The sequence below is a fragment of the Xyrauchen texanus genome, chromosome 44, assembly GCF_025860055.1.
Source record: "Xyrauchen texanus isolate HMW12.3.18 chromosome 44, RBS_HiC_50CHRs, whole genome shotgun sequence".
Taxonomy (NCBI): Eukaryota; Metazoa; Chordata; class Actinopteri; order Cypriniformes; family Catostomidae; genus Xyrauchen; species Xyrauchen texanus.
This window is the reverse complement of record NC_068319.1, coordinates 3061566-3079967: the sequence shown is the minus strand read 5'-3', so window position 1 is coordinate 3079967 and position 18402 is coordinate 3061566. Positions and strand designations below refer to the sequence as shown.

At 40.5% G+C, this 18402-nt stretch overlaps 2 protein-coding genes across 9 annotated transcripts in view; both read right to left on the bottom strand.

The window, feature by feature from the left end:
• Positions 1-6404, bottom strand: LOC127637052 (creatine kinase S-type, mitochondrial-like). Of its 7 annotated transcripts, XM_052117905.1 has the most exons (12): positions 5990-6402; positions 5873-5913; positions 5692-5739; positions 4602-4792; positions 3121-3319; positions 2303-2398; positions 1995-2216; positions 1590-1675; positions 875-998; positions 610-744; positions 317-442; positions 1-233 (listed from the first exon to the last, which is right to left on the bottom strand). In XM_052117905.1, exons 4-12 carry the CDS (start codon positions 4748-4750, stop codon positions 117-119), a joined length of 1254 nt encoding a protein of 417 aa, XP_051973865.1. In that variant the 5' UTR covers positions 4751-4792; positions 5692-5739; positions 5873-5913; positions 5990-6402; the 3' UTR covers positions 1-116. The 7 variants fall into 7 exon arrangements, with proteins under 7 accessions (XP_051973865.1, XP_051973862.1, XP_051973867.1 ...); XM_052117902.1 differs by having other exon boundaries at positions 5873-6402; XM_052117907.1 differs by lacking the exon at positions 5692-5739.
• A 2104-nt stretch (positions 6405-8508) lies between these two features.
• Positions 8509-18402, bottom strand: part of rasgrf2a (Ras protein-specific guanine nucleotide-releasing factor 2a) — a 35125-nt gene continuing 25231 nt past the window's right edge. For both annotated transcript variants that reach the window (XM_052117691.1, XM_052117692.1), the window contains 13 exons: positions 17553-17956; positions 15466-15591; positions 14899-14991; positions 14651-14757; positions 12942-13054; positions 12507-12567; positions 12327-12430; positions 12089-12173; positions 11315-11512; positions 11076-11155; positions 10873-10990; positions 10629-10697; positions 8509-8765 (listed from right to left, as the gene is read on the bottom strand). In XM_052117691.1, coding sequence (XP_051973651.1) covers positions 8667-8765; positions 10629-10697; positions 10873-10990; positions 11076-11155; positions 11315-11512; positions 12089-12173; positions 12327-12430; positions 12507-12567; positions 12942-13054; positions 14651-14757; positions 14899-14991; positions 15466-15591; positions 17553-17956 — 1657 coding nt within the window. In that variant the 3' untranslated portion in view covers positions 8509-8666. The remainder of the gene's footprint in view (positions 8766-10628; positions 10698-10872; positions 10991-11075; positions 11156-11314; positions 11513-12088; positions 12174-12326; positions 12431-12506; positions 12568-12941; positions 13055-14650; positions 14758-14898; positions 14992-15465; positions 15592-17552; positions 17957-18402) is intronic.

The window sequence follows — 18402 nt, the reverse complement described above, 5'->3', positions numbered from 1 at the left end:
GTGTTCATTTTATTGAGCTTTGTGTTTACATAAGACCTTCTGTTTTTGGGATTGGTGGAAGGCGTCTCCATGCTTAACTGCTGTACTGGGTCCAGTCTTTAGCAGAGGAGCGTTGCTCACTTCCTGAACTGTTGGACGGGTGCAGGGATCTTGATATCCTGGCCCTTCTCCAATCTCTTCTCACATTCGATGAGGTAGTTGACACCATCAATTACACACTGCACCAGTTCCACCTAGTAAAGAAAAGCAGGCTCACACCAGAGTTTGAAAATAGCATGCAGAGGAGACTGAAACATTACGTTTTTGAATGACCTACCTCAGATTTTCCCAGGCGGTCAAGGTTTGAGATGTCAAAGATGTCGCCCACAGCAGCGGTGTCCACTCCACCAGTGCCACGCTTCTGCAACCGCAAGTTATCCAGGATCTTGCCAAACCGAGGGTCCTACAGGCAATGATTTGGATTAAACATCCATTTCAACATCCGTTACACACTTTAGATACCTTAGGGACATTGGTGGAATTGCTGCCTGTTGCTTCATTATTTTACCATAGTTACATTTCTTTCTTTCTGAAAGCTTTGAATGAAAAGAGAAGGCTAATTGTGGTAACCTTGCTGAGCTTTGGCAAGCGGACATGCACTCCAGCTCTGAGACCGGTACCCAGATTTGATGGGCAGGTCAGGATGTAGCCAAGATGTTCATTCCACATGAACTCCCAGCCTCTCTCCTGAATCAGTTGTTCCACCTGTCCAACAGAGAGATAGCCAACAGATGGAAGAAATCAACTTTACAGGACAGATTATCCTTTATAAATAAGCTTTATGAACACTCAACAGTTTGGGTGTTGCTTGGTTAATGGACAGGTGTGTTGTTACCTGTTTGAGACCTCGGCAGAACCTCTCAAACACGCTCTTCATATTGCCACCCTTCTCCATGGAGATGACACGGGTGTGGTCTTCTTCATTGACCCATATTAAGAAGGTCTTCTCGTTGTTGTGCCTTGAAAATGATTGCATGTTTAAATTATGAGAATTTCTTGCTAAAAACCCATTTCCATGTTATGTGGGAACCATAAGCATGGATAATACACTGGATCATTTTTGTATTATCACCCATACCAGCAAGTCCCTTTCTCATATTAGTATCTTGGTTTAGTATCCTATGCCATGCATTCAGGCTAACGTTGCATTTAGTTCTTGACTGTGCACATGTGAGAATTTTTATAATGTTCTTGGGTCTTGTTAGCAACACAAATGTTAATTAAGACATGCTAAGAACTTCCTAGAACCATACCAGATGCCTCTTGCATCTGGCCAGTCACGGGCCATAAACGCACAAGTCAACAAAGGGGACACAGGTTTGTCAAACAGGAAGTGGTCCTAAGAAATAAATAAAGAAAAGAAGAGTAGGTGGAAGAATGGTGGAGGATGGTGGAGAACTGCAGATAAGGGGAAGACCAGAAGAAGGTTGGTACATTACAAACCCAATCAATAAAACACTCCAAAGATATGAGGATGGTCTGGAACTAAAGAGTGAGGTCTGATTGGGTGTACAAGTGTTGTAGCTCATTCTCTTTCCCTCTTGTCTTACCAGATCCCACGAGCATCAGGCCAGTCCCTGGCCATCCCAGCTGCAGTGAGCAGGGTAGACACAGGCTTGTCAAAGAGAAAATGTTCCTAAGCCATGCCAGCATGAAAGGGAGGGTTAAGATTCATCATGTCATCATTTGGCAAATGTTTAACCGATAGCCATGTCATGGTCTAAAACAGGGTGTCCGACTCTGCTACTGGAGGGCCACTGTCCGGCAGAGTTTAGTTTCAAACCTTGCTCCAACCAAAAATGCCTACATTTTCAAGTAATTCTGAAGACCAAGATTTGCTGAATCAGATACAGTATGTTTGATAAGGGTTGAAGCTAAACTCAGCAGGACTGTGAGCCTCCAGTTTGGCACCCAAGGTCTAGAACCAAAATATCAAAATATATAAAGCAACTCACATCGATGAGTCTCTGCTGCTCATTTTCAGTCATTTCAGTGAGGCTGTAGTAACGCCCAGTAAGATCTCCTTTTAGTCCAGCCAAGGCTTGGTTCACCACCCTCTCCACCTCACGACGCTCGGAGCGGCTGCAGGCGGGGGGCAGACTGAGGCCACGGATGCTGCGGCCAGTGCGCACGCGGGAGGACAGGACGTAGCGCTCGTCAAACATGCCTGATGTGATCTGTGATTAAGATCAAGCAGGAAATGGAACTTTCATAATATTTCACTTTAAAAAAAAAAAAGGTTGAGAAAAAAACAGTCATTTACCTTGGAGGCATCAAGGTCAGTTGGATGCTTCATGGTTTTTGGGTCATAGCCGTTGTGTCTGTCCTTGATTACTGGATCAAAGATTTCAGCAAACAACTGCAAAATAAATGGTGTTGCCTCATAATAATTGACATTCTGATATTTTCTCATGGTATTTTCTTGAAATAAGGCTGAGGCAAAACCAGACCCATACTGAAAAAAAACACCTTAGACCAGCACAGATTTCCATGCTGGTCCAAGCTGTTTAATACTGGTTAACGCTGGTCAGGTGCTGTTCTGGCTTTGTGGACCAACGTAGTCATGCTGTTGACCAGTGAAGCTGGTTGACCAAGGGACTTTTGCTTGCAAAACTAGTTAAGAAGCCTAATGGCATCATCAGCATTACATGATGGGGACTAGCATCCAAAACACATTTGGCACTTTTCCACCATCAGGCAGAATGGTTCTTGTTGTGGACCTATTTTTTTCTGCTGTGGTGCTGCGAAAGAAGGATTAGAATGGATTGAATGGGCAAGTGACCAATCACCAATGGGCACGTCACTACAGGCGTACCACCAGCATGGTTTTCTGTCCTGAGCAGGGTTACTAATTCCAGGCGGAGAACAGTTTGTAATCAAACCATACCAAACGGTGCTCAAGTAGAAATGGTACTGGAACCTGCTCAGAATCATTCAGACCGATGATGGAAAAGTTCATAATGTATGCTGGTAATCTGATGTGGTGAACTTTTGTGGAGAGACACAACTGTCTTAAAGAAGAGAAAGCTCAAATGTCAAATTAAAAATGTACATTTACATAGTATGAATGTATTGCTGTACCTCATAGCTCTCCTCATCACCAGCAACCATCCCCACTGTCTTGATGAAGGGATGACCGGGGTTGTCTACACCAGTCTGGATGCACTGGTCAAGAGTCCAGTTGTTTGGGGTGACCTTGTCCCTCAGCTTGGCATAGATGGCAGGGGTCAGTGCACCGGCCATACAGTTGTTGTGCTTGCGAAGGTCAGGAAAGTCAGCACTGTTGGGAAAAACAGTAGCCTATTACATCCCCAGTCAGGTTCTGTTATTAGGTTAGACCCTTTAAAGTTGGTGGACAAAAGAAGAATGATGTCCACATTGTCCTCCATGAGCTGCTTGTTGGAATGAGGAGCACATTCTGTAGTAGGCTGATCCAACCTCTGTGCAACAGGGAGCTCTACAGGTCATTTGTGCCTAATGCAATTAGACTGTACAGATTATCCACTACAATTATGGGCATAATCGTTATTGACTTTGAATGGTGACTGGCTGATTAGAAAAAGTGTGGTTAATGAATGGATATTGGATTAGGATGTTGGTCTTGGATCTACCGAAAGGGTGTTCATTGACAGCAACAAAAAAGTGACTGGAAGTCATTCATTTTAAAATGAAAGTTAAGGATTTGAGGTGACAGAGTTTTGGCGAAGTGACAAAGTTTAGCAGAGTTGGACTTCATGATCATGCATAGAGGCACGATGCAGGTACTACCATAGGTGTGTAGACAGTGAAGATAATGTGATCCTATAATGTGTACAGCAACTTGGCGACTTCAACCAATTTAATCGCTCAGGGTGAACAGCCCTTCAAAAACCAACTGTGGTTAAGACTCTGAGAGACATAATTAGATATATAAAGAGGTGTGGATTTGGGTGAGAATGTTGCCACATAAAAAAAGGGAAATGCTACCATTTCGCAGTCAGCTCTGTCAAGGAGCTTAAACCTCAGACTGCTGATCTGATCTGATCTTTGGCATCTATCAGTGTGAGAGAGTGTAAAAGATGTGACGTGCAGGACAGGACATAAGCTACTTAAGTTTCATGTTCCTACACTTTTACCTTTCACTCAGTTACGGTGTGACACTTCAACATCATGACATATGACCTATGTGAGTGATGGTGGCGTAGTGGGCTAAAGCACATAAGCTTAAGCACATAACTGTTAATCAGAAGGTCGCTGGTTCGATCCCCACAGCCACCACCATTGTGTCCTTGAGTAAGGCACTTAACTCCAGTTTGCTCTGGGGGGATTGTCCCTGTAATAAGTGCACTGTAAGTCGCTTTGGATAAAAGCATCTGCCAAATGCATAAAATGTCAAATGACCTCTATTGAACAGGTGCCCCTGATGCAATAAAATCATAGTTGCACCCTTCTTAGTATATTTGATGAATGCAAAAAACATTATTAGCTTCTCATGTTAAAGCAAATGATAGTCTCCCAAACAAAGAGTATTGCATGGAATATCATCTATAGGTTGTAACTGATTGTATCTCTCTGGTGGGTACCTGGGAGGGTAGAGTTTCCTTCTCTGCTCTGCGGAGATAGTGCCATTGTAACTCATCAAGTAACCGGTAGCCATGGCGCCAGCCCCTAGACTTGCCATGAGTAAGCCAGTTGTTCGGCCCGAGAACATCTTGGTGAATGAGCTTGCCATCTTCACACCGTTTCTGATTACAAAATCCAGATGGAGTCAGCACTGGTAGAAGAGGGTGGAAAGGTTTTCACAGACTTACTTGAATGTCACTGTGAGTATCTAACAATCTTCATCCTAGAGTTGACAGATGGTCACCTAAGCTGAAAAGTGTCCCCTGATCTAAGATGGCAGCTTACTTGCTTTTGACTAGTCACCTTATTGAGACATTGGTTTACTAACTATAACACCAGTGTCCTTCTCAGTTCCTTGACATAAAAATAAGGAATATCTGTGCATGAACCCTCGTGAGTTTATGGAGTTATACAGTAGGTGTTCATGACCTTAGGAGACAGTTCTCATCTTCAGGATTTGTCCTTCACAGGCTTCTAAAGGACATTTTGGGAGAAACCGTCATATTCCTGAGACTTTTCTCAAGTATTTGTAGGCAAACCAAGTCCTTCTGTCAACCTTTGCAAAAGTAGAAAAAAGCTCAACTGTAAACGCAATACTGTGGTTTGAAATCCCTAAATTGCAAAAAAGATGAGAACAAAGACCAGGGTCATAACCACCATAGACACTGAGGAGGACACGTCCCCATAAAATCAAGCATTGGTTGATCAGTGACAGATTCTTAAACATTTACAAACTTGAACATTTCATTACATCCTTGATGATAGCAACCCTTACGACTGTGTAATCATGACTCTGTGAAAGTGTAATTAATAGACTCGCAAACTGCACAGACTGTTTGGAACTAAGCCCCAACTGGCACCAGTCTACCCTTGGACCTTGTGCTCAGCTGTGACATTCTGAACCGGTCACAAGAGTACATGAGACCTGGCTAGAATCTGGCCGCCTCATTGAGGCTTTCACCTCAATGATTTGCCTGTAATATTTCTAGAATGCTGTCAAATAAGATTCTACAACTCTAATGACCTTAAAGACACCTCCGAATTACCTACCAAATGATGCTTGTTGAAATATAAACCAGTGATTTATATGTGCAGTATCTGAAATAAATTTGAAAGCAATTCAAAAAATAAACAAGTAAATATTAACACATACCTAAATCACATTTGATAGTTTATATAGACTTTTCTACAAACAGTTTGTCTAATGTTACAGATGGAAATTATTTCTTACCAGTCAATGGAATTCCTTAATCTTCAATTTTCCTTTGTTCTCTCAAGAAAAACATTTACATTCAAGCTCAGATTAGTGATATTTATGAATTAGAGGGGTGAGAGAAGATAGTTTTACCTGTAGAGTGTCCGGAGTTACTGTAGGCTGTGTCAGGACATACACAGTCTGTGAGTAAAGCTGATGCTCCTCTCTGCCTCTCTGGATATGGGATTAGAAGCCAGCCTGATGGCCAATCCTCTTCCATTTAAGTGGCAGGTCATAACCAATGTTTGTCGTCCAGCTTACCCTTGAGACCTGTTTCCACAGTCCAGCATTCTGCACTGCACGCACTGGTCTTAAATACAGTCAGCTCTTTAAAACTTAATCTTAATGTCTATCCTCTGCCTTGGTTTATGTGCCCTCAGCTCATCTACACTAACCAGATGGTTAGCTAGCCAGACAGACAGACAGACAGACAGACAAACAAACAGACAGACAGCTAGACAGACAGACAGAAAAAACAGACAGACAGCTAGACAGACAGACAAACAAACAAACAAACAGAAAGACAGACAAATAGACAGCCAGCTAGCCAGACAGACAGACTGACAGCTAGACAGACAAACAGACAGCTAGACAGACAGACAGACAAACAGACAGCCAGACAGACAAACAAACAAACAAACAGACAGACAGACAGCTAGAAAGACAGACAGACAGACAAATAGACAGCCAGCTAGCCAGACAGACATACTGACAGCTAGACAGACAAACAGAAAGACAAACAAACAGACAGACAAACAAACAGACAGCTAGACAGACAGACAGACATCCAGCTAGCCAGACAGACAGTCTGACAGCCAGACAGACAGATAGACAAACAAACAGCTAGACAGACAGACAGACAAACAGACAGACAGCCAGCCAGCCAGCCAGCCAGACAAACAGATAAACAGACAGACAGACAGACAAACAAACAGACAGACAGACAGACAGAAAGACAGACAAACAGACAGACAAACAAACAGACAGACAGCTAGACAGACAAACAGACAGCCAGGCAGACAAACAAACAAACAGACAGCTAGACAGACAGCTAGACAGACAGACAGACATACAAACAGATAGCCAGACAAACAGATAGCTAGACAGACAGCCAGACAGACAAACAAACAAACAGACAGCTAGACAGACAGACAGACAGACAGACAGATAGCCAGACAAACAGATAGCTAGACAGACAGACATCCAGCTAGCCAGACAGACATACAGACAAACAAACAGCTAGACAGACAGACAAACAGCCAGCCAGCCAGCCAGCCAGACAGACAGACAGACAGACAGACAGACAGACAGACAGACAGACAGACAGATAGATAGATAGATAGATAGATAGATAGATAGATAGATAGATAGATAGATAGATAGATAGATAGATAGATAGATAGATAACACAAAGTTTTATTTCACATTTTATTTAAACAGCTAATTCATGGATGGATGGACGTTTGTGGCAGTGGCTTATAAAGAAAATGTACGTATTCATTTCTTAAAGATGAAAGTCCACCAGGAACTGATGTTTTATGAATCTAAAGCATTATTTAAACAACAGTTTTTTCACTAACTACAGTTTCCATGTCAAATAAATAAATGTATAAAAAACTAAATGAATAGGGCACTGTACATATTCAGTTGTTCTTATGTAAATGTTTGTATTAACCAAACAATAATGTATCTTTGTACACAAAAAACATCAACTGACAAACATATTATATAAATACTGTCATGATACTCTGCTGGGCAGAGTATTTTTTCTGAAAACAACCAAAAGTTGTAAACTGGGAATAAATTATTCCCTGTTTAAACACAAAAATTTAAAATATTTAGCAAATATATTTTTTTTCTTGAAGTCAGTTCATACATTATATTCAATGCAGATTCATGCAAACATGCCAAAAAACGTCAAATATTTCTGCAAACTTAAACATGCTTAACGAGCAAATGCAATTTCATGGCAAAATACAGCTGACCTGCTGTTCAGAGTGCATACTAGTTTAAACCCTTGAATTAAAACCAAGTTTTAACAAAGAAATGAAGTAAAAGAATGTATTTTTAAGTAAACAGTAAAGTGCTTGGTTGAGCTCATCTCAACAGATATTATTTGACAGATAATTTATCTCCGGTATATGGAGGTATTGTCCTGATTGTCATTTCCTGGCCAACATTTCCTTGGCCATTTTAAAATGGAGAGATGATCGGGATACATGTTTGTCAAAATAGGAACAGTATCTAATAAAGTCAGCCCCATTGAACATCCATCAGGACATAATGTACAACTGAATGCATACAAAACCACTTTAATACGATTCTTATTTTACCAAAGGAATGACTGTCTTCTAAAGTCAGTAAGGTAAAAACATTTCCAAAAACTATCAAATTTATATTCAAATGTATCATGCTAGAAAAAAATGCACTATGAAATATCGCAACTGTACATAATATTTACAAAAAGGCACATTTAAACCTGAGTTTACAACTCATAATACCAGAATTATATCAAAAAGTGTCCATTTCGATGACAAATCTTCCCATTCTCTACACAGAATATATATATATATATATATATATATATATATATATACTAAAATGGAAAGATGTTGAATCGATATAAGGATATCTTGTTGTTTCCGTACTGGATGGTAATTTCATCATATTTATCTTACGTTCAGATGTATGTATGGATCTTTTATTTGCTATAAATAGCTTCTTACTTGATATCTGACTTTGCATTTGAGTCCAGTGTAAACATAATTATTTAGTTGGCAGGGGGAATTCTTGGCTCAATCTTCAGAGATAATTCATAAAGTGTGTCTTCATCCATTACAAGAGTTTTGTCGAGAAGGAACTGTGTTACCTGCGAGAAAATGACAAAAAGGTGAACTGGTTTTCACACTTGATTTAATTGCCTAATCCGAATTCGAGGAGTATGATGCCAACATCTCTTCTCACATGGCGTTATTTGTCTCCGAATTGCTGTATATTTGCGTCATTAATGTGAGTGGTGCCGTTAGCACCAGTGGTAGCTGTTTTCCGCTATCAACAGTTTTCCTGAGCAATCACTGGGCGGCGCCACAATGATTCTGATTGCCGCTGGACTGATTTCTGGTTCCGGTCTCCATAACTAGCCATGTAAAAACTACTGAAACAAGCGATCCAGATGGAGAACAACAACCATTACAAGTGTTAGTTGGAGTAAAAGTGAGATCAAGCTCAACTTCTGCAGTTGTTGACTGTCATAGCAACTTGAAGTAGTTAATGATATCAACGTTACCAAACCTCGGGCCATCATCTACCCAACTCTGACGGGTGAGGCACTGTCAAAACTCTGGAGCCCGGAAAACACAAACATGCTTCTGTTATGAATCGTGGAACATTTTCGTGTTCAGAAAAAAAGTGGATGGCTAGATAACCACACATCAACAACAATTTACTTGCACGAATTAAGCTGGATTGCTTTCCTACCAATTGCGATCTGTTGTATAGTCCACATAAAAATTAGACTCTTGTTTTCAAGCAGACTCGGGTGAGGACTTGGGTTCAGTGACTTGGTTTAGAAAACACTTTTTACAGCAACCAAAGATGTCAATTGAACTTTGGTTCACACTAAGTTTTTTGTGTGAAAATGCCATTAAAGCCATTTCCACCTCTTCCAAAAAGTAACTGTACCTCATTCATGGAACTTTCATAACTATACGAGTACATTCAGAGTCATTTGCACGTTTGAAGATTCACAAACACTTCGTCCTCCCCAGATTTGTTAGTAAAATGTATATTATTGAATTACAAACCTTCGTAACGGGGCGTGTGCACGTTTATTCACAATGATCATAATCCATGGCCATGAAAACGCCATATAAGGAATGCACCAGACTCTAAAATCTGGTGGAACAGTAATTAAATCATTTTTATGAATGTGAAATTTATGAAATCAATTTATGAAAGTGCATTCACATCGTAAATGATTACCAAGCTTCACAGAGTTCACAGCGCATCGCCAGCATTATTTGTGTAACTTCCCGGGTAAATCGTGATGGTAATCGTGATATACACTGTTCATGCATCTGGAAGAATCTTCAGAGAAATTGAAGAAAAAATGCCTTAAGAATGTCTTTGACCGAAACGCTGTATGGTATTACCGATTTGCAAGCTATACAACAGTGTGCGCGCTTTTTCTATTTTTTACCCATTTTATTGTGTATGCACTCACCCACGATGTGTTTTTTATGGGTTTAACAGCATTAGCATTGACCATACGTTATCAGCTGTTTAAGCAATTTACCGATGCCTAAATTATGACACAATATAGCTCATATCAAATAAAAAAAACTGTCCAACCAGTCACTTTAGAGGACATTAATTGTTTCAAGAAAAATGCAAACTGCATCTTTCCATGAAACTTTTGCCCCATGTCAAGCACATCTGATAGAGCTGGAATTTAACATTTTTTTTTTTTTTTTTTTGTACTAATTAATTTTTTTAAGGTTACCTTAATTTTACCTTAATCTTAATTTTAAGTAACTTTTTTCATTACTTATTTAGTTTCACTTTACTCAAAATGTAGTCATGGCAGTTTGCACAGGTATAAATAACGTTTTGAAAATACAAAAATTTTCATGAGTCTGAGAATTTACGTCAAAGTGGCTTTATGAACAATTTGCTCAAAAATGAGTTCTGCTTGTGCTTCATGAATGAGGCCCATTATACGTAGAGAACATACCTTGGGTTGCAGCTCGATCCTGTACGGTGCTTGCTGAAACTGACGGATCTCTCTTATTATGTGTGAAATCTGTGAATAAAGTAGCAAATTATGTTGTTACATTGAAAACATGTTAAAGGCTTTCAAAGCTTCATGATTACCAAATTTGAGCCATGTCTTCAAAATCCTCAAAGTGAAATTCTACAAAATGCCATACTTCAAGAAATTGGTTAATTAGAATAGGTTTAAGGTATCAGACGTTTACCATCCTCATTTTAGAGAAGTTGACGAGACCCTCCTCCGTGAAGTTAGGCGTTCCTTCCTCAATAAATGCCAAATCCGTCAGATACATCCCCAGATATGGTACACATGGAGGGTTACAGCTGCGGATTACACATGACCCCAAGTATAAAATGACAGGATATGTTTTCTCTATATTTTGAGTAAAACTAATAAACGCAACCTTACTTTTTCAGAGTTTCTCTCAGATTTTTAAACCTCCCTTCAGATGAAACGATCTTCTGTAGTCTGTCCATGAGCGCTTTGGTCTGAAAGCAAACACATATTAATTTCCTGTGTTGAATTATTTCTTATTGAAGCAGGAAGATGCTACTTGGTGGCAAGTGGTATTTTAGAGAGCATTTGATTTAAAACTCTAATTTTAGGTCATTTGGGTCCTTCAAGCGTAAGCTGGCATCCAAACTCACCTGTTTGCAGACCTTGACCCATGTTTTCTTTAACCTGTAGATGGCACTGCGGTTCAGAGCAGACGTGATCTCCAACACTCCATTGTAGTTGTTGAGACAGCGACATATATCTGCGACTGCGAGCCACTTCTCAATGGAGCTGGCCCTGGAGCTTACGTCTGAATGGGCCATGATTTCAGACGCTACCAGGTTACTCATCTGTTGGGAGAACAGCGAAAGAGTCTTGGGAATGCATGATAATGTGATGATTTTTTTGTTTGTTTTCAACACCATTTAAACATTTAGACAAACTTGAAAGTATTGATTTCTCCTGATCTTAAAACCTTTTGATCTAAAGGCTTAAATCAGGGTTCCCACCATTTTTGACCACTTCAATGATATTCCATGGTCTTTCCAGACATCCATGGACTGCTGGATACAATTGATCCCAATTTGGAATGCCTGATTCCCACTACTAAGTAGGTCCTCGTGGTGGTGCGGTTTCTCGCCTCAATCCGGGTGGTGGAGGACAAGTCTCAGTTGCTGAGACCGTCAATCCGCGCATCTTATCACGTGACTCGTTGTGCATGACATCGTGGAGACTCACAGCATGTGGAGGCTCATGCTACTCTCCACTATCCACACACAACTCACCACATGCCCCATTGAGAGCAAGAACCACTAATCACCACCACAAGGAGGTTACCCCATGTTACTCTACCCTCCCTAGCAACCGGGCCAATTTGGTTGCTTAGGAGACCAATAGGTATATTGTTGTTTATAATTTTTGCCCACATCATTGAAGTGTTGACTGGTCTTCATGATGTACGGTGTCCTTTCATTTTTGTCGAACTTCATCCAGCCTTGACCAAAAAACTCCCTAAAAAGTCAAAGGTTTGATTTATGAAAACATAGTCTTTTTCCAAATATTACTCAATAATACTAATAGCAATCAAAAATGGCCACTGGCAAGAAATCAGTTGTACTGCTCTACTCTAAAGTTACTATTTAGTTTTTACTCATAGACACTCACTCGTATGGAATATTCCGGAACACTATATGGTCCAGTAGGGTGATTTGTTCTGCAAGCTCAATGGCAGAGAGCGACTCAAAGCATTCAACCTTCGGACACTCAGACTAAATAAACACACAGAATTAAACAGAGGTGGAAGGAATACATCCATTCACAGGAACTTGAACCAAAGACACTCACCATTTGGATAATGTCCTCAATCTTGAGTTGTGAGTCGTCTTGTTCCTCTTGTGAAAGAGCACTTAAGGAAAAAGTTGAATATTATTAAAGGAATAGAATCCCCCAAAAATGAAAATTGTCATTCACTTATTTTCCCAACACAAAAAGCGGATGTTGACAATCAGCTCCAAGAAGGACAAAAAATTACCATTAAAGGATCATAATATCTTGTGAATCGTACGCTATATTCCAAGTCTTCTTAAGCCATACGAGAGCTTTGTATGGGAAATATGCTGCCTTGGAGTTTTGAGTGAAGGTAAACTTACATTTTTCCCTTTCATTTGAGAACCAAATCTAGCAAGTCAATGACTTGTGCTTTGTGAGCACATGAATGCAGTCTGATTGATTTCGTAACAACTTTCTCATCTCAAGTGCTTTGAGAGCTGTGTTCTTCACCTCAGTATGTTGGCGGTGGCCTTCCTCTCTTGAGGCAGCAGATCAGGGTCTCTCAGCACTTCCTCAAGCAGAGCGATCACGGCCGATGTCAGTTCTGCGTTCATCTCGAAGTCCTGCAAAGCACATACAAACACATGGAGTGGAAATTACTGGACATAAAACAGGGTGGTGTGGTGCCTTAAGTTCAGGGCTGATCACTGGAAGGTTGCAGTTTCGATTCCCACAAGGTCCAAGCCACTTAATCCAAGGTTGCTAATTTACCCACTCAGTTTTACTTGCCGTCCAGTCGTCCAGAATATTAGTGGACTAATCTGCGGATCAATGCTAACCAAATGTAAATGACTCCGGTCTTTCAATTCCAACACAACAGCATATGAGTGCAGATGATTCATTCATATCTCCATCGACAGACTGCATGTTCATTAACGGGGCAAAAATCAACCCACTTGCTGAACCTTGATTAGTTTCCATTGGTTCAGAAGAATTTTGGCTTGTGTATGAGCACACTAAATCAGTGTTTCTCAAACTTTTTTCAATACAGCGCAACAGTCAGGTTCTTAATGTAAAATCCCATTCACTTTCTCAATAAGCGAATTGATTCATGAACTTGTAAACTTGTGAAGACAGGCCTACCATGAACTTTAAGGTAGTTAATCTATGGTCTATGCTTCTGCTGAAGCCATAAGTCTGCATTATTTCAACTTCATTTAAAAAAATAAATAAAAATGTTATAGTGGAATTTGTGCTGAAGAACTACACTACCCATGATCCTATAGAGAAAAGATGGCAAGCAAAGTGCAGCAAAAGTGCTCTGCGCTGACTGCCCACTCCCAGTGATGCAATTCATTCACTATCCCTACTCTCTCAAACTACTTATATAATTGTATATATCTGAATATTTTCCAACATAATTCATTTGCATTGATTTATACTTATAATGAACTACTTTAACTTAATAGTATAATTTTTTTCCGCCGTTTTAACTTGATCATGTCACTCACAATGCTTCATGGGTGATTCACCTCAATCCGGGTGGCGGAGGACAAATCTCAGTTGCCTCCGCTTCTGAGACAGTCAATTGGCGCATCTTATCATGTGACTCGTTGTGCATGACACCGCGGAGACTCGCAGCATGTGGAGGCTCATGCTACTCTCCACGATCCACACACAACTCACCACACGCCCCATTGAGAGAGAGAACCACTAATGATGGAGTTTTTTGTCAGCCTCACAAACTGCTTGGAATCCCTCGAGCACCAAAGTTTGAGGACCACTGCTCTAAATGAACTCAGATCATCTCATATTTATTGTATTTTCACAACAAATTAACCTCAAATTTCTTTCAGAAATGCATTGCAGATGAAATGATGGAAAAGTTTTGTCTATCTGAGATGAGTGGCATCACATTTAAGGCTGTAGTAGTACAATGTGCCATCCCACCCTGCAGCTGACATGCGTGGACACTGGAGCTCACAGCACGGCACACTTGGGGGTTCGGTGACATTTCAGCGCAGTCACTACGGTGCACAATGAACGACTGAAGCGCAAAGCAGGTCTGACAAAGGCCACGCTGTGGAGGTGTGAGATCACATCATCTGAGCTGTTTATCTAAAACAATTATTTTCGTCTGTTGGGTCACAGGTCTGTTCCGATAGGGTCGCGAACAGCAGGCAAAAACCAAGGGTGGAAATGATACAGGTCACACAAACCTGAGAGTGTTTGGAAACCCAGTGCCGCAGAACATTCAGGACTCTGTTAGTGGCGGCTCTGCGAATGAGGAACTCTTTATCGTATGATTTCTCCAGGTTGGTAAAACCTGAATAAAGGAAAGTAGGAGAAAGTTGTGAGCGTAGATGTGACGTTCTTCTCAGAGCGATGTCATGACTGAACACAGACACCATAGGAGATCTGTTTCAGTGGCGAGGGCAGCTGTCTGACCCAATCAGTGTCGTCTAACCTTGCAGGCTGCTGTGTCCAGCTGCTGCTGCTGTGGCGATGGCAAACGCAGACGCTGGGGACACGGCGCAGCGGGAATTCTCCGGAGACTGACCTGTTAGGACACAATGAGAGAGATGAGCGTAAATGAGTTGACTCACAAAGAAAGTTCCCTCAATGACATTAGCATTAGCATAGACATCTACCAACTGCGTAAATATTTAAAGGGGTCATATCATGGAAAACAGAGACTAATTATCACAACCATGAGCTCATTTACAAATTGACATCGGCCTTTTTAATAAAAAAAATTAAAAGCAAACATTCACACACACATAGCTACCTACATATGAATCAAATGCTAATGAAAAAAGTTCTGATGAAGAACAATGTGAACTGTGCTGGTATGCCGAGGTTAGCCAATTGAAATAGAGGTAATATACAAATCTACCTTAGCAAAAACAGATTGTGGACTACAACTACAATTGTTTAGGTGCAAGCAAACTTGACTGACATTTTCAGTGGAGTTCGTGAAAAATATAAAATGCTACAAACGTGTAAAATCTATTAAAAACGAGAGAGCTCGTACCTGCAAGCTGTCGGTAGCGAAGGTGTCGAGGGGTGGATGGGGACCGGCATGGTGACATGTCTGCAGAATCACTCGATGCAGGCGTCTCAGGAATAAACTTGTCCAGTGATATTGAGTCCAGTACAGCTGCCAGGAAGATAATATAATATTATTATTTGGGTACAAATAATACAGTATGGAATTATTATTAATAATCCATCCTTCCATCCATCTATCCATCCATCCATCCATCTTATTCATCCATCTATCCATCCATCCATCTTATTCATCCATCCATCCATCCATCCATCCATCCATCTTATTCATCCTTCTATCCATCCATCCATCCATCCATTCATCCATCCATCCATCTTATTCATCCATATATCCATCCATCCATCTTATTCATCCATCTATCCATCCATCTTATTCATCCATCTATCCATCCATCCATCTTATTCATCCATCTTATTCATCCATCTTATTCATCCATCCATCCATCCATCCATCCATCCATCCATCTTATTCATCCATCTCATCCATCCATCTTATTCATCCATCTATCTATCCATCCATCCATCCATCTTATTCATCCATCTATCCATCCATCCATCCATCCATCTTATTCATCCATCCATCCATCTTATTCATCCATCTATCCATCCATCTTATTCATCCATCTATCTATCTATCCATCCATCCATCTTATTCATCCATATCATCCATCCATCCATCCATCCATCCATCCATCCATCTTATTCATCCATCTATCCATCCATCTTATTCATCCATCTATCTATCTATCCATCCATCCATCTTATTCATCCATCTATCTATCCATCCATCCATCCATCTTATTCATCCATCTATCCATCCATCCATCCATCTTATTCATCCATCTATCCATCCATCCATCCATCTTATTCATTCATCCATCCATCCATCATCCATCTTATTCATCCATCTATCCATCCATCCATCCATCCATCCATCTTATTCATCAATCTATCCATCCATCCATCTTATTCATCCATCCATCCATGCATCATCCATCTTATTCATCCATCTATCCATCCATCCGTCTATCCATCTATCCATATTATTCCATCCATATTATTCATCTATCCTTCCTTCCATCCATCCATCTATATTATTCATCCATCTATCCATCCATCCATCTATCCATATTATTCATCTATCCATCAATATTATTCATCCATCCATCATCTATCTATCCATATTATCCATCTATCCATCAGTATTATTTATCCATCCATCCATCCATATAATTTATCCATCTATTCATATTATTCATCCATCCATCAATCAATCTATCTATTCATCCATCCATCATCCATATTATCTATCTATCTATCTATCTATATTACCCATCCATCCATCCATCAATCTATCTATTCATCCATCCATCCATCTATCTATATTCATTCATCCATCCATCAATCTATCTATCAGTATTATTTATCCATCCATCCTTCCATTTATATTATTCATCATCCATCCATATACACATGATATTCATTCATCTATTCATCCACCAATCTATCCATCTATCCTTATTATGGATCCTTCCTTCCATTCATCCAACCATCTATCTATCTGATATGAACAGCTTAAACAGGCAGATTGAAAGAGAATCTGTGAAAATTGATTGAATTCAAGCCTATTAGATCTATTAGTCTGATCAGAACTGAAGCTCTAAAGACCTCCCATCCCATGTTTAATGACAGGGTCAAATGAAGCTCATACAGTCATACCAATTGGCTTCCAGAATAAATTCTCTCTATCCATTGGTAGAGCATTAAGTATTTTGAGACTCATTTCAAAATACAACAGAAACAAAAATTAAAATGTATCTCACTTCACTGTCTGTTACATCTGTGAAATAATAAGTTATTGCAACTTATCTGAATAATAACACATCCAGTCAAATGGCCCATACTTTTGAAGGTAACTCTATCGCCCCCTTGAGAACTGTAACACAGTACTCACAGAACATGTTTAGCATGTTCAACCTGACCATACGTTAGCAAAAGCCACACATCTGCATAAATGTACTTTGTAAAATATGTTTCTGATGTTAAGCTCACCTCGTCGAATACTCCGTCTCAGCTTTCCACAGAAGGCATCTAGACGTGGCAGCTCCCCGCCCTCCTCTGGGGTTGTGGGGCCGGGTTCGGGGGAGCTAGGTCCTCGGCTGAGGTCCAGCGGAGCTTTGGTGCACGTGGGAGGCGGCGAGGAGACGAGAGGGTTGTAGGTGGACGTGGGACTGCTGGCTGCAGAGGATGTGGATGGCGACAGGTCCAAAACTCCACCCTTACAGCTCACAGGGGAACTGAGGGACAGTTTGCGGGAGTGGATGGGGGAAGACGTGCGAGACGGGATGGAGATGGGCGGAGGGGACGAGAACTTGCGCGACAGCCGAGGGGATTTGTTGTTGAGGTGCTCTCCACTCCAGGGGCCTTGATTAGTGGCAAAGAAAACCTCGAGGGACCTAAGCGGTTAATGCAAGACAGAAAGTGAATAAATGAATATCAAGACCTCATGTGCCCTTCTAGAAATACAAATGTATGCTTAAAAAAGCACATTAAACTTCACAGAAAGCCCTGCCTCAGGACTTCCCGTGTCTGAACAGTCAGTAAGCACTGGCCGCATAATATATCTACCGCTTTATTAAAGATACAGCAAATCTACACCATTTTCCTGATTGTCTCGTTTCAAATTTGTCATGTTTACAGCACATCAGTACCATGAGCTCATTAACATATGACAAGCTCAGATTTGCATATTAACACCTAACATTATTACTCATTTCACATGAGAAGAGGTTCACCAATCACACACAAAACTCTTAAAGGTATAGTTCCCCCAAAAATGGGTCTTTTGTGATCTATGGAAGTCATACAGGTTTTGAAGAACATGAGTGTGAGTAAATAATGA